This window comes from Thamnophis sirtalis, unplaced genomic scaffold (genome assembly GCF_051295495.1).
Source record: "Thamnophis sirtalis isolate CommonGarterSnake01/CBP01778 unplaced genomic scaffold, rThaSir2_p1.2 scaffold_14, whole genome shotgun sequence".
Classification (NCBI taxonomy): Eukaryota; Metazoa; Chordata; class Lepidosauria; order Squamata; family Natricidae; genus Thamnophis; species Thamnophis sirtalis.
This window is the reverse complement of record NW_028261394.1, coordinates 2,069,374-2,083,315: the sequence shown is the minus strand read 5'-3', so window position 1 is coordinate 2,083,315 and position 13,942 is coordinate 2,069,374. Positions and strand designations below refer to the sequence as shown.

Below are 13,942 nucleotides of genomic sequence, written 5' to 3'. Positions count from 1 at the left end.
TTTCTATTAAATAAAAATAACACGTATTGAAGAACTCAATTAGCATTAATTAAGCTTGATATCCTAATTTGGAAGTTGTGTAATAGAAAACAAGCCTTTTAGGAAGAAGGGGGGGTTCCCCCCTTTTTCTCCCCAAGCCCTGGCAGCTTCCCCCCCCCTTCCCGCGCCCCCCCTCCCTCCTCCCTAGCCCCCCGCTTCCCCTTCTCTGCTTGCTGGAGATGGAGCGCAGGCGGCCTCGACTGCCTTCGGCTCGTCGTCCCTTCCTCCGCGCCCCCCCTCCCGCCCCCTTCCTCCTCCCCCCCCTCTCTCTCCTTGGAGAATTGGAAATGAGAGATGGAGACGGGGAAATCAGGAGGTGCTAAATTAGCTGACTGATCCGCGCTTATTGCCGCATACACATCCCCCCATTACAGGAGCTTTCGGCAGCCTTCTCTTAATATTCCAGGCATGGAGCGCGGTCCAGATAGCAGATTTATCAAATGGGAAAATGAATGTATGATGATCAGTTAAATTGAAAATCAGCCCCTGCATGACAGGCCGACCTGACACCTCCGTAATTAGAAAGAAAAATGATAGCGTCCGATGCATAATAGAGCAAAAACAATTTACACTCCCCCATAATGATCCGGCGTTCAAATTGAAAATTTCTCCTGGTAGAAATTGAATTCATAAAGTGTGATTCATGGCAGACGCATCTCCTAGAGGCTGCCTCGAACCAGATCGATTGATAGTTTGTCTAGAATCACACAGGCTCCTGCTCCGGGGTTGGGTTTTCTTTTTTTTTCCTCCGAGGGGGAGGAAAGGGAGGGGGGAGGGAGGGGGGAAAACGCCCCCTCTAAACTGCTTAAGTAAATCAGTAATTTCACCTTAAGGACACGAATGTGCTAGCAGCGATACTCCAACATTCAAACGCAGATCCATTATACATGAGTTCCACACACCCCCTTCTCTCTTTTTTTTTCCTTCCCCCCTCCCGGCGCGCTCCCCCCCCCAAGCCTGCCTGCCTGCCTGCCTGCTTGGCCGTAGCTCCCACCACCCAAATGAACAGCCCGCAAATTGAAGGAAGGGGCCGATTTATCGCGGCGAGACAAATGGCTCACCTTAGATAAAATAACCAACATTTTTATGCGCAATTTTCTGCTACACTTTCTCAAGTTAAATGACATTTTAAATACAGTTGGACGATTGGGCTGGGCGCGGGGGTGGGGGGGGCGCGGCACGGCGAGGAGGAGGAGGGGTGGTCGGCGGGGAAACCTGATTTGACAGGAGGCAGATTGTGGGGTGAGGTGGGGGACACGAAGACTCATCTCCTGCCGCCTCCAGATTGGTGGGGCGAAGAAGTTCCAAATTGTTTTTTTTTTTTAATGCGGGGAGGGGGGGACATAAGGATGTGCGTGCGGGGGGGGTGTCTCCCTTGTTTTCCACCGCGCTTAGAGCGCGGAATTCATTCTCTAGCTTGGGGTAAGTGAAAGAGGAAATAAATGAAGAATTTATCGTATAATCGGGAGTGATTTGAGGCTGGGGGTGTCCTCGGGCGACTCTTGAGTAACTCCTTCCGCAGTTTCTTCTATTTCTACTTTTTTTTTTTTCCTTAACGCAACTTCATCCAGAAGTTGTCCTTCTCTTCCTGCTCGCTATTTCCCTTTAAGCAAAAGAGGGTTTTTGTTGGCGATTTTTTTTTCATTTCGGCCGGATTTCCCCCGCCCCCCTTACCTCTCTCATCCCCTCGAACTTTCTTGCTTTTGATCTAATTATTCACTGCCCCCCCCCCCACATAAGCCCGGTCTCCTAGAGAGCAAATATCAGAGTTACTGAGCGAAAATTATGTAAATATTATTAAAGAGACTCAGGCTTAGAAATTCATTTGCTTCGACAGAGAGGACAGGAAAAAAACCGGGCGCGGGGAGGGGGTGGGCGAAGAGAGAGAGAGAGAAAGAAAGAGAAAAACCGTTCCCGTCCTTCTGATTATTTTCAATTTATTTGCAAATAAAGGCCTGATGACCAGAAGGGATCAGAGATATTTAACGAGGCTGTAAACATAATTCCACTGCGCGCAGACTCACCAGAATTAATGGTTTTAATAATTGGCAAGACAATTTCAGGGGAATTGGTTGGAGTTTTAAGCGCCCTGCAAATTTCAAGAGACGGGTGGGGCGGGCGAGATAGATTTTTTAAAAAAAGATTATTGTCGGGTTGAAGGCTGCGTGGCAGGTTTTGGTGAGGTTGGTGTTTTTTTAAACTCTTATTATTATTAGTATTATTATTAGTATTATTATTTTTAGACCCAGCCAAGTTTGCTAATATATCTTTGGTGCAGCTGTCTTCCAACCCCCAAAGGTTCCCCGAGGACCCCCAACCCTATTAGAACAAATGCGTTCGCCTTTTGTATAAAGAGAGAAAGAGAGAGAGAGAGAGAGAGAGGAAAGGGGGAGAACATTTGCGGCGCCTGTCCTATTACGCGCGACATATGATCAATAGGCTGATAACGCTACAACATCAATATAAGAGACAGAACAATGAAACATATCATTGGACATCTATCTTAATATAGCCAGCTACAAGAGGACTGACAAAGGGGGGGGGAGGGAGGGAGGGAGGGAGAAGAAAAGAGGGAAGCTCGGCCCGGGAGGGGGGCCGTTGCCAGCCCCCTCATGAAAATTCCGGCCCACGTCTTCCCATCTCCGCTCCAATATGCGCGCCCACCTCCCTCAGCTACTGAGGCTATTATTTTCCAATTTCAATTTGACACCCCAGCCTTTCATGCTAATTCTATTATTGTAGGAAGTTTATGTGATTTCATATCACTAGAAATCGGTAATGTATAATAACCCTTTGGGCGAGAAAAGCGAATCCCCGCAGCCGCCAACGGGAAAATAATTACTTTCATATCAAAACGCACCAGGAGCTGGCCTGGTCCTTACAGCCTGAAGCTGCTAACCTCGTGTGGGGGCTGGGGGGGGCTGGGAGGAGGAGGAGGGGGTGAGAAAAAGGAGGTTAGGGGGGAGTGACGGCGAGGCTGGCAAAAAAATATATATATGGAAAGGGGTGGCCTTGGCGAAATATATTTGTTAAGCAATGAATCGTCGGAGGGCATAGCTAGAAACAAGCGTTAAAAACGAGGTTTTAAAAGAAAGGGGTTTTTATTTATTTATTTAAACAAACCCTTTCCAATCCAATCCAAAATTAGCCTTCTCCCTCTCAGCTTTAACCAGTTTCTTAAAGGGGGGTGGGGGTTCTTATTTTTCTCTTCTTTTTTTTAAAGCGAGGACGAAGAAAATGCCAGATCTGATTTTTAAACAGATTTTTATTTATCAAAAAAAAGTGTGTTATTTTTTTCTCTTTTTTTTTACATATATAAATATCTTTAAACATTTTTTTGCCATTTACAAGGTTTGAGGAGTCGCTGTTGTGTCTGGTTGGTTGAGGGGTTGGTGTTTTTTTTAAAAAAAAACAAAAACAGTTTGCATTCAGGTCAAGTCCAGCTTCGGGCAAAGAAACACCCCCCCCCCCTTTCTCCCGCTTCCCGGAGCTTCTTTTGGGAAGGAAAACCCAAGAGAATAAAATAAAAATTTTAAATTTAAAAAGAAAAACTCCCCCTTTTTAAAAAAATAAAAAAATAAAAAAAAACGGTCACCTGATTTCAAGAGGGCAAAGTTCGAACTTGGGAAAGTTTTTTATGGGGAGGGGGAGGGAGGCAAGGAGAATGGGAAAAAAATAGAGGTCGCGAGAACCGAGGGATGGACAGAATCTAGGAGTGCGGGGAAAAACTTTGGGAATGTGAGAAGTTTCGACTGATCCTTTTGCTCCCCCCCCCCACCCCCGCCCGCAAGGAATCTAGCAGATAAAGATGCTGATCTGGGCCCTCCCGCCCCCGCCCCCCCTTTCTAGTCCATATCCACCTCCTCACAGTCTAAACAGTTGGTCTCCGTCGCACAGTCTCTCTCCGTCGAGCGGCAATCCGGGTTGCCTTTGGCGCGGGCGGCCTCCCTGGGGGGCGACTTGGGGGCCGCCGACGGGCCGCCGCTGGTCCCCTCCCCCTGGGAAGCCGAGTCGAGGCCGTAGGGCGCGGGGGAGGCGGCCGAGGAGCAAGGGGCGGCCAACGGCGAGGCCAGGACCTTCCTGACGCCCTCGCCCCCCGGCGTGGAGATGGCGGCGGTGCTGCTGCTCTTGGGGGGCGCAGGGTCCGGGGCTGGGGTTGGCGGCGGGGAGCGGGGAGCCTCTCTGGGGCGCCTCCTGGGCCGGGTTACTCTTCAGAGCGGCCTGGGGCACGATGAAGCCCAGCGGCTGCGTAATGGGGTAGAGCAAGAAGTGGCCCTTGCCGATGAGGGTGCGGGCCGACGGGCCGCAGGGGGCCAGCGCGGGCGAGAAGTCCAGCGCCGCTTTCCGCCGAGGCGGCGAGTCCGACAAAAGGCTTTCCACGCTGAAGGGGTTGAGTTTGGGGTAGCCGCCGGGCAGGGCGGGGGGCCCCGCGCACTCCGATCCTGACGGCCCCCCGGGTGGTCCTTGGCGGCGCAGCGGCCCGGGTAGAAAGCCGAGGCGGCGGCTGGGTCGCAACCGCCGCTCAAGGGCGCGTGGTGGCCGCTGCTGGAAGGCGTCTTGCAGCCGTCGGGCGGGTCCGGGGAGAGGCCGCCGCCGCCGCCGCCGCCTCCCCCGCCGTCGCTGTCGGAGCTCTGCGTGCTGCTGTTGACCGAGAGGCCGCTGGGCGAGTGGAGGCCGCGAGCTGGCCTTTCAGCAGTTTTTTCTCGTGCTTGCGCTTCTTCTTCTCCATCTTCTCCAGCTCCTTGCGCGCGATCTCCTCGGGATCCATGGGCTCCCCGCTGCAGGTGGTGGGGTGGGAGTTATGGGCCGGCCGGCCGGGGCCCTTTTTCGTGTTCTCTTTCTTGCGCCACTTGGCCCGGCGATTTTGGAACCAGACCTGCGCAGCGGAGGAGAAGGAGAAGCTGTTAACAGCCGGGCTCCCTCTCCCCCCCCCCGCCCCAACCCACCTGGAGGCCGAGAGTGAGTAGAGGGGGGGGAGAAACCCGGGTTGGACCCTCCGCACGTGGGCCTCGGTGGTTATGGGGCTGCAGGAGAAACACTAAAAAACGGGGAATTAGTATTTGGTGTATGTGGCGGTCTGCGCGCCGCCTTTTGACTGATATTCGGGAGAAAGCAAGGGAAAGGTGGTCTTGGGAGGGGTTTTTTTTTAGAGACGGGGGGCTTCTATCCCACAGGCCGGGAAAGGCTGGCGGAAGGCTGAGGAGGGAAGGAGAGGAGTTGAAAAAGTGTAGGGCGTTGGAAGCGCCCCCTCCAAGAGGAGAAAGTCTGGCGATCCGGATGAAAAGATCAGGGATTCTTTCCCCCCCCCCCCAACCGCTCCCCTGGCTCTTTCTTCCCCGTCCACGAGGATGGGGGGCAATTTTGGGGGAACCGAGCTTCTGATTCTCCACGCATTACGCCCCCCCCCCCCATGCCCTTTCCCCACTGCTTTCCAGATAGCCGCGTCTTTGGCCAGCCTCCTTTTCTTTGCATTGCCCAAAAGAAGGATTTGGGGCCTGCTGGGCGATCCTATGGGTCCTCTATTTCTACAACGGCTGGGGTGGGGAAGGGGGTATATCTTAGTTTTTTAAAACATAACGAAAGGTCTCTGACACAAGCGGGAGAGAGAAGCAGAAATTGCGCGGAAGGAAACAAAAATTGTGGAGAACTTTATAGTAAGAGAAATCACGCACGCAACCCACCTTCTCTTTTGGGGCGCAGATAGCTGGGAGGAGGCGGGGGGTTTTCACCACAACGGCCCAAGATTTTGGGGACCCCCTAACAAATTTAGGAAGGCGTGGAAGAAAACCTAGGAGGAGCAGAGGTCCCCTCTGTAGGGGCGAATCTCGCTGGGGTTTCGCCAGGCGGTGGCGGGGATTCAGCCCACGCGGCGTTTTCTCCGCAGTTCCAAGGCCGCCGCCGCCTCTTGGCTAGGATTTGTTGGGGGAGGGAGGGGGGAATTGTGGAATGAAAAGCTCTGACCCCCGTCGGAGATCAAGACTTGACGCCCCCTCCCCGAAAAAACCAAAAACCGACGTCCTGGAGGAACTGGCCATATTTAGCAGTCTTCTTCCACTGTTCGGATTCAAATTTTAAACTAATGAGATGGGGAAGAAAACGCGGAGGCGACCTACGATTTTTAGCCTCGGGGGGCTGGGAGGGGGGAATAACCAGCTATCTCTGAGAGAGAGAAATTGGGAGGAGAGAGAGAAAGGGATCTCAGAAGAGCATCCATGATTTAACATTGCCTCTTCAACCCCTAGTCTCCTCTGAAAAATCTCAGTGTTTTTATTTTTAATCACATATTATTTTTTTAACTCGTAACAACGATAAAAACCACCCTTCTCCTCGGTCTGTCCGACGCTCGTTCCCATTGCAAACCTCAACGGAGGAAACTTTAAAAAAAATAAGCACGTTGGAGCCCCCCCCTCCAAAAAACCATCTAAGAATCGTTCAATTAAATAATGAGTTTTTGACGATTTAAACGCCGGGAGAATTATGACCGTTGCTGCCTTATTTATTTTAATTTTTTGCTTTGTTTTTTTAAAGGAAAGGGGCGCGAGGGAAGGAGAGGGGGGGGGGTCTCCCGGATAGCCAGTTTTATTTCAGATTCTGATTTTTAGCCGTCCCCAAGGTAAAATCGGCCGGGCTGAGAGAGCTGATTGCAATTCCTGGCTGTTGTTGTTTTAAATAACTGCCTGAGTGTTAGTTCCCCCAGCCTTGTCAGGCAGAATTACTAATTATCGTATTAGAGGGGAAATCAAGGATCTTGACTTCAGTCAAACCCTCGAACAGATTGGATAAAAGGATTTGGAAACAGAAGGGGTCAAAAGGAGGGAAGGAGGGAGGGAGTCAGGGAGGGAGGGAGGGCAGAAGTATTTCCTAAATACCCTTTTTAGAGAAGGCCAGCTTGAATTAATTCGGAAACCTTAATAGTGGGAAACGGCAGAGCATTGGGGAAAGGTTTTCGTTTTATTTTATTTTATTTGATGCCTCTTCCTACGTGAGATGCCCTTCAGGGCGATATCGCCTCGATAAGAGGTATCTTTCTGATTGTAGTTTGGTATTTCATTCAGGGCCCTTTGGTTCTTGGCTTTAGGGGTGGGGGGGAGATCCTGGAGGGGCTTTGCCAAACTGAGAGAGCCCACCCCTCCCTCCGCCAGCCTTCCGAATTCAAACCTTGGTTCTTGAACCCAATTAATTGGCCCCTTTGAAGCTCGAGTGGGATGGAGTATTAAAAGCAGCGCAGAGGCGGCGACGCGTTTGCGGTGGGTGGGTGGGTGGGGGATAACTAAGGAGAGAGGGCCGAGGAACAGAATGAAGTCACAGGGAGGCGTGGGGGGAACCCCAACAACAGCGTGGATTTAAAAACATTCCAGGATCTATCTCTCCATTCTTACAGCCCCTATCTCCCATCCGGCCCGCCCTCTCCCCCAAATGCAAAAATGCTACATTAAATCATATCAGAGATTTAAAGCCGATTCGTTTGATGCAAATAGTGGCCTTGGTTTTTTTGGGGGGGGGAGAGGGGGGAGGGAAATAAGAGGGGAAATAACCCAGAAGGATTGCAAATTTGCCCCCCACTCTGAAGGAAGAGGCGTGGAGGTTGCAATCCGCAGGGCCTGGAGAAAAGAGGGTCGGAGCGACGGCAGATTCTCCGCCTCGGCCAGGGCCCTGACTCGGCGGCTGTTGGCGAAGACGGAGGAGAGGCAGGCCTGGTGGGCCCCGGCGGACAAGCGCCCCCACCCCCCACCCCAGCCCTGGGCGGCGAGGAAAGGACTAGCGGCCATCCGGTTTACCTGCACTCGCGACTCCACCAGATCCAGCCTCAGGGCGAGGGCTTCCCGCATGAAGACGTCGGGATAGTGGCTTTCGTTAAAGGCTTTCTCCAATTCCTCCAGCTGCCAGCCCGTAAAATTCGTCCGGGTCCTTCGTCTCTTGCACCCGGGGCTTTCCTTGTCTGGATCCACCGAATCTGAGGAGGGAAAGCAGAAAGGGAGTTAAGGAAACGAAGGTGGACCCCCACCAAAAAACACACAGACAGATAGACACAAATACACACACCTTAGGAATCTCCTTAGAAGCGTTTCCACGCAGTAATATTTTCAAACGGCCATCATGGGGGAAAACATATGTTGTTGTTGTTGTTGTTGTTGTGGTTGTTTTAAAGACACAACTCTGGTGCGAATTCACCTGCCCCACATTTAACGCTTAACTCCCCCCCCCCTTTTATTTTATTTATTTTATATTTTAGGAAAATGTATATTGCCGCCTTATTCGCCCAGGGCGACTCAAGGCGGCTTCCACCTTTGGCTCCTAAAAGCGCCTTTATTTGGAAACAAAAGCGGCTGTTTAAAAGTAGATTATTCCAAGAAGTGGAAGGAGGGAGGGGGAAAAAAATAGGAATAATGGAGAATATAACAAAACAGGGGAGACGCTGCTGCCCGCTCGCCCGCCTTCCTAAAGGGGATTTGGCCCTGGCGTTTTTCCCCCCTCTCCTTAGAATTAGCCCCCACTTGAAAGCTGGGTTGTTGGGTCTCGGACGCGTGTTTAAATTGGCACGTGTCTCGTCGCCTCGTCCTTTTCCCCCCTCCCTCCCCAGGTATAAAGTTCAAGAAAGCGCCCTCGCCTACATCAAAGTTTAACAAAGGAGTTTGGAGACGCCTGGCATCTAAAGGCTGTTTTCTGGGCAGGATGGCGGGCATGGGGCGGAAAAAAAAGAAGGGAAGCCACTCGACTCCAGATTTAAGATTCCTGAGCCTTTGGGTAGAACTCCCGATAGCTCCCCCGCGAAGCTCGTTGCTCAGAGAATAGTAATAATTAATCCTAAATGGACAAAAATGCCATAATATGTGTAACGCCATCAGACATCCAGATCTGCCTATCCGAGATCCTTGAAAAGGACTAGATAGATCGACAGAAATGCTAAACCCAGCCTGAACATCTGGCTGACTGTAATAATAATAATAATAATAATAATAATAATAATAATAATAATAATAATAATAATAATAATAATAATGTACTTGGTTGATATCTAGGACGCTGGCAGCAACCCGTATCAACCATTAGCACCAGTCAATGGTATTTGTGATGCATTTTGGAATGTTCAGTTGGCTGAGTTCATATTTAATGAATAAAGTAAATAATATAATAATAATAATAATAATAATAATAATAATAATAATAATAATAATTGAGGGGGACACCTTACTCGGAACTGTCTATATATTTAGAGTTTACCTAAGTTAACAGCTTATTAAGTCCTTGGTTAGGGCGTGAACTGTTACGTTTTACCAATCCCAGAATCTGTGATTAATAATAATAATAGTAACAACAACAATAACAACAACAACAACCACCTTAACAGCTCCTAGGTCCCTCTTGGTTAGGACCTGAACTGTTAAATTGTTTTTACCTGTCCCAGGCTGTGAATCGAATTGAAGCATAAATCTTAAATAAAAACATAATAATGCCCTGAAAAAAAACCTTTCTCGATGAGGCTTTCAAGGGTCTCTACAAAGCTGCTCTACCTCCAAAGGCCTCGTTGCCATGTCCCCCCCCACCCAGTTGTCTGTTTAGACAGGGGAGCCCCCCCCCCTCCGACAAGATCCCAGCACTCGGTTGAGGGGTCGCGTGGGAACTAAAATATCCGCCTCTATTCTTTCCTCCTGCGTGGTGGGTCTTCCAAACAAGCGCTCCCCTTCCCACCTTTGAAGTCGGTATTGTGTTAGCAAGGCTCCCTGAACGCATCTCCTGCCGTTACACACAACTCCCCCACACACACATACACACTTCAAAGATGCTCAGGGAAGCCTCCCCCCCCCCCCCCAAAACAGATTCCAGCGGAAAAGATTCCGTGGGACTCTCGCAGGAGCGATCTTGACTGGACCAGGTGGATAGGACCTTCCTTATTCTTCTCCTCCTCTCCACCCCACAGCCGCGACCCCTCCCGCATGACCCCTTTTCCCTGCCCAACTTTTGCCCGGCTGGCGTGGGGAGCGTGGGGTGGGGTGGGGGGGTAGGCCGGACTGCAAAGCCCGGCCAACAAAGGCCTCTCTCTAAGCCCCTCCCCAGCTCCCGTTCAGACAAGCCAAAGGCTGAAATCCCGGGTTGGTGGACCGTAGCCACTGTCCCCCTCCTCAAAAGCAGCTGCCAACTGCGAACACACCCCCCCCCCCAATTCCTCCATTCTCTTCCTCCTCCCCAGCCTGTCCCCCCCCTCGCCCCACACATACCCTCCGAGGAGGGCACACACACACACACACACACACACACACACGCCGGGCTTCGACCTAGGCCGCTGGCTTGGCACGGAAGGAGGCGAGAGCGGGCGACGGCCACTCACCGGTCAGCTTGAAGGGCTGCGCGTCCCCGTTGACGCCGCAACCGGCGGGCAGCAGCGGGTTGGGGTTGACTACCGAGGCGGCGGCGGCGGCGGCGGCGGCGGCGGCGCAGGAGCCGTTGAGTAATCCGTCGATGGAGAAGGGCACGGAGGCGGCGGCGGCGGCGGCGGCGGCGGCCTGGAGCTGATGGCCGGCCAGCTCGTAGACGTGGGGGGTCCGATGGGGTAGGGGAAGCCCACCATGCCGCCGAACTGGGCATGGGGGTGCTCGAGGAGCCGGCTGTCCATGCTGGAGCGGTTGCCCGCGGGCGCTCAGCGCAGCTGCTGCTGCTGCTGCCGCCACCGCCGCCGGAGGAGCGCGGGGGTGGCGGCGGCGAGGCGGTGGCGCAAGCCGAGCCGCCCGGGCGTTTTAACTTTAGCACCGGCAGGCCTCCTCATCATTAGGCTCAGGCCCGGGGAATTTGGGACCAATAAGATGCAGGCATCGGGGGTGACGTCAGAGGCGGGCCGGACGGGCGGGGAGGGCGGGGGGGGGAGCGCGGGCGAAGGAGCGGAGGGGGGGGAAGCCGACCGTTTTCCATATCGATTGCTAATTATACCTGACATCCACCCTCAATAAACAATATCACAACTGTCACAACAAGACAAGGAGAAGCCGGGAAGGGGGGGGGGTCTCCCTTTGATAAGAACTCCGGCCCCCGAGGGAGGGGAGGGAGGGCGCAGAGGACAGCCGGAGGAGGAAAACGGGGGGGGGAAGGGGGGGTCGCGCCCAGAGAGGATCCGGGAAGAACTTCAGAGGCTGAGAAGTCAACCTCCGAAACGCTCCCGCAGCATCCCGCGTTCCTGGCGGCCCCGCTCCCCCCTCCGCCCCCCCAAATCACTAATAGATTTCCCTGCGTGGTAGAAGGAGGGCCGCTCTCCTCCTCCTCCTCCCCCCCTTCCCCTCTCCTCCCCCTCGCCCGTCTTCTTCCTCGCCGTCTCCCCCAGAAACGCTCCCATTCCTCTGAACCTTTTAAAGTGTTGTTGCTCCAATTACAGAGAGACGTTGAGCGGCAAATAGACTGATCCAATAATAGAGATTCATCATCCCTTCTTTCCAAGCCTGTCACGATGAATTTAAAACTACAAGCCTTTTCATCTCCTCTCAGGCTCCTCTCTCTCTCTCTCTCTGCCCCAACCCCTCCCTTCTCTCTCTCTTCCTCTCTCTCTCCCTCCCTCCCTCTCTCTCTCTCTTTCTCTGCAAAGAGGAAGAGGAAGAGAAGGGGCGCGAATTGGAAAAGCTAAAAAAAAATACGGGTTAGCTGGAGCAGAAAGTAAGGGTGCGAGAGGGTAGGGGTTGTGTCTGTCTGTCTGTCTGTCTGTCTATCTGTCTATCTATCTATCTATCTATCTATCTATCTATCTATCTATCTATCTATCTATCTATCTATCTACCATCCACCTATAGCTATAGCTATATATTCAGCACCATCGAGTCGTATCAATCAAAATAATAATTAAAGGTTTCTCCTCACGCATCTCTGGAGAAAATAAAAATCACACACGTACTAAATTATGAATGGGCCAGAGGGTGCCTAATTAAAAAACAAACGGGTGATTTGGCAAAAGAGCATGCCTCCTTATTTCCGTGTGTGTGTGTGTGCGCGCGTGTGCGTGCGTGTGAGAGAGATGCATAAATATAGTTAGAGAGATGCACGTGGAAAGGCCCCGCGCGTATCCAAAGGCACCGCTCAGCATTCAAACCCGCGCAAACCCTCTTTAAAGCGCCCCCCCCCATACACACGCACGGTTTACCCAGAGAAGAATCGGACACCGGAGAGGGTATGTCTGAACTCCACAAGCAGAAAAGCGCAGGGCCTGTAGGCCAAGCTGAGCGCCTTGGGCCGAAAGGAAGATCTCGCAAGAGAAAATCCTCGGAGGAAAAGGAAGCCGGCCGGATCCCAGGCCCTGCGCGAGGAGGGCTCTCTGCGGGTGACCCCGAAGAAGACCGGGGCCGAGGCAGAGCCTGGGTGGGAGGCGGGGGCCAGTCCTTCGGAAACCTGACCCCTCTCCGACAAGGCAGAGGGTGGCCACTGTAGCCGGGTCAGCCTAGAGCCAGCCAGCGGCTCCCGCAAACGCGGAAGCGCACTGGCGGCGCAAGTCCGCCCGCGAGCCCCTTCCGGGCGAGGAAGCGCCGTCTTACAAGCCCACGGCTTGGGGGAGTGGGGAAAGTTGACGGGGACCCCCTCCCCTGAGCGCGCGACTCTCCGCTTTGGGTGCCGTTGCCTGGGAAGCGAAGCCAAAGCCTTATTCAGGGCGGCTCCGAAGGCGTAGCATGTGCTGTGGGACCTTCGGCCTAGATTCCAGGGAGGGAAGGAACTTTGGGGCCCCCCTCTCCCCAAGTCTTCCCGCGCCCATCAGGGCGAGTGGTCTCCGGCTGCTGATCCAGGTAACTCCGTGCGCAAAAGTTTAGCAGTCCTTCTTCTCGGGGGGAGGGCAGGGGGGGCGGATGCCCACAAGAGGAATGCCAGCAGGTGAGTTCTAACCTTCCATTCCCCCCCCCACCCCTAGGGACCAGCCCTGCAAGGCGAGGGGCCCTGCCCTTTGAGACGGACGCCTGGCCAGAAACTTTTCTGGAAGGGAGCAAGGCAAAGGATTGAGCCAGGCGCATGGCGCGGCCGGCCTTTTCCTTTCCTCGCCCCCGGGCGCCCCGAGAGGTCAGCGGGACTTACTGGCCAGTCGGCCGCGCGCAAAAAGAGCCGCTTCAGCTCCCTCCCCCAGTAAAAAGCGAGCCTCCCCCGCACCTCAATTCCGCTACAAAGAGAGGAAACGGGGCTCGCTCCCTCTCCCAAATCAACTGCGCGCGCGGCGCCCCAAGGTCACCAATCCCAGCCGTTGGCCGTTCAGAGCTTGGCTGTTTTGTCTTCCCATCTTCTGGGGGGTCTTTTCTCAAGGTGAAGCCCGACGGATGGGTCTCACCCTCTCCGGCTAAGTTTAGGATCTGCCGTCCTCCTTTCCCAAAGCGTCCACGCCCGAAATCTGGTGCTTTTCCTAAGCCAAAAGGCTAGGAAATGGGGTGACGGAAAGGTGTAAATTGTGCCTAAAACGCGCTTCTCTTTCTCCCTAACCTGCCTGGGCCTTTTCCAGGATGATAATAACAAGAATATTTCTGCTTTCCAAGTGTGGTTTTCTTTTAAAATAGCAAGAAGAGTGGACGCTGAAGACAACGCACTCGTCTCCTCTTTTTATTTATTTTTTTCCCCCAAAACTTCCCGTCTCTTTTCAAACTTCAGGTCCCTTTGTGGCATTCTCCAAGTTTTCAGAGCGAACCCGAATCGCCTCTCCGGAAACATATTTTTTTACCGGACCTTTTGCCCCCCAAAAATCTGGATCTACGTGGATAGCGCGCACAGGGTGACACGGATTTGAGGGGTTGTTGCGGATCAGACCGGCAGACTTCAATTCGGAGCAAAGAGGGGAACGAAAAGCCTAATCCGAATTGTCCTTGGGTTCCCTCTGTGATTGAATATCCTACGAGGAGACGAAAGGTTTTCTGCCCTAAATGAAAGATAAGATAAAATAAAATAATATAAAATGATA

At 52.9% G+C, this 13,942-nt stretch overlaps 1 protein-coding gene across 1 annotated transcript; it reads right to left on the bottom strand.

Moving 5' to 3' along the window:
- Positions 1 to 3,884: 3,884 nt before the first annotated feature.
- Positions 3,885 to 10,651, bottom strand: UNCX (UNC homeobox). Its single transcript, XM_087729232.1, is given in 7 exon segments — positions 3,885 to 4,187; positions 4,189 to 4,502; positions 4,505 to 4,720; positions 4,723 to 4,915; positions 7,818 to 7,993; positions 10,367 to 10,579; positions 10,582 to 10,651. Coding segments are annotated over 7 exon segments (1,485 nt in total).
- Positions 10,652 to 13,942: the final 3,291 nt, after the last annotated feature.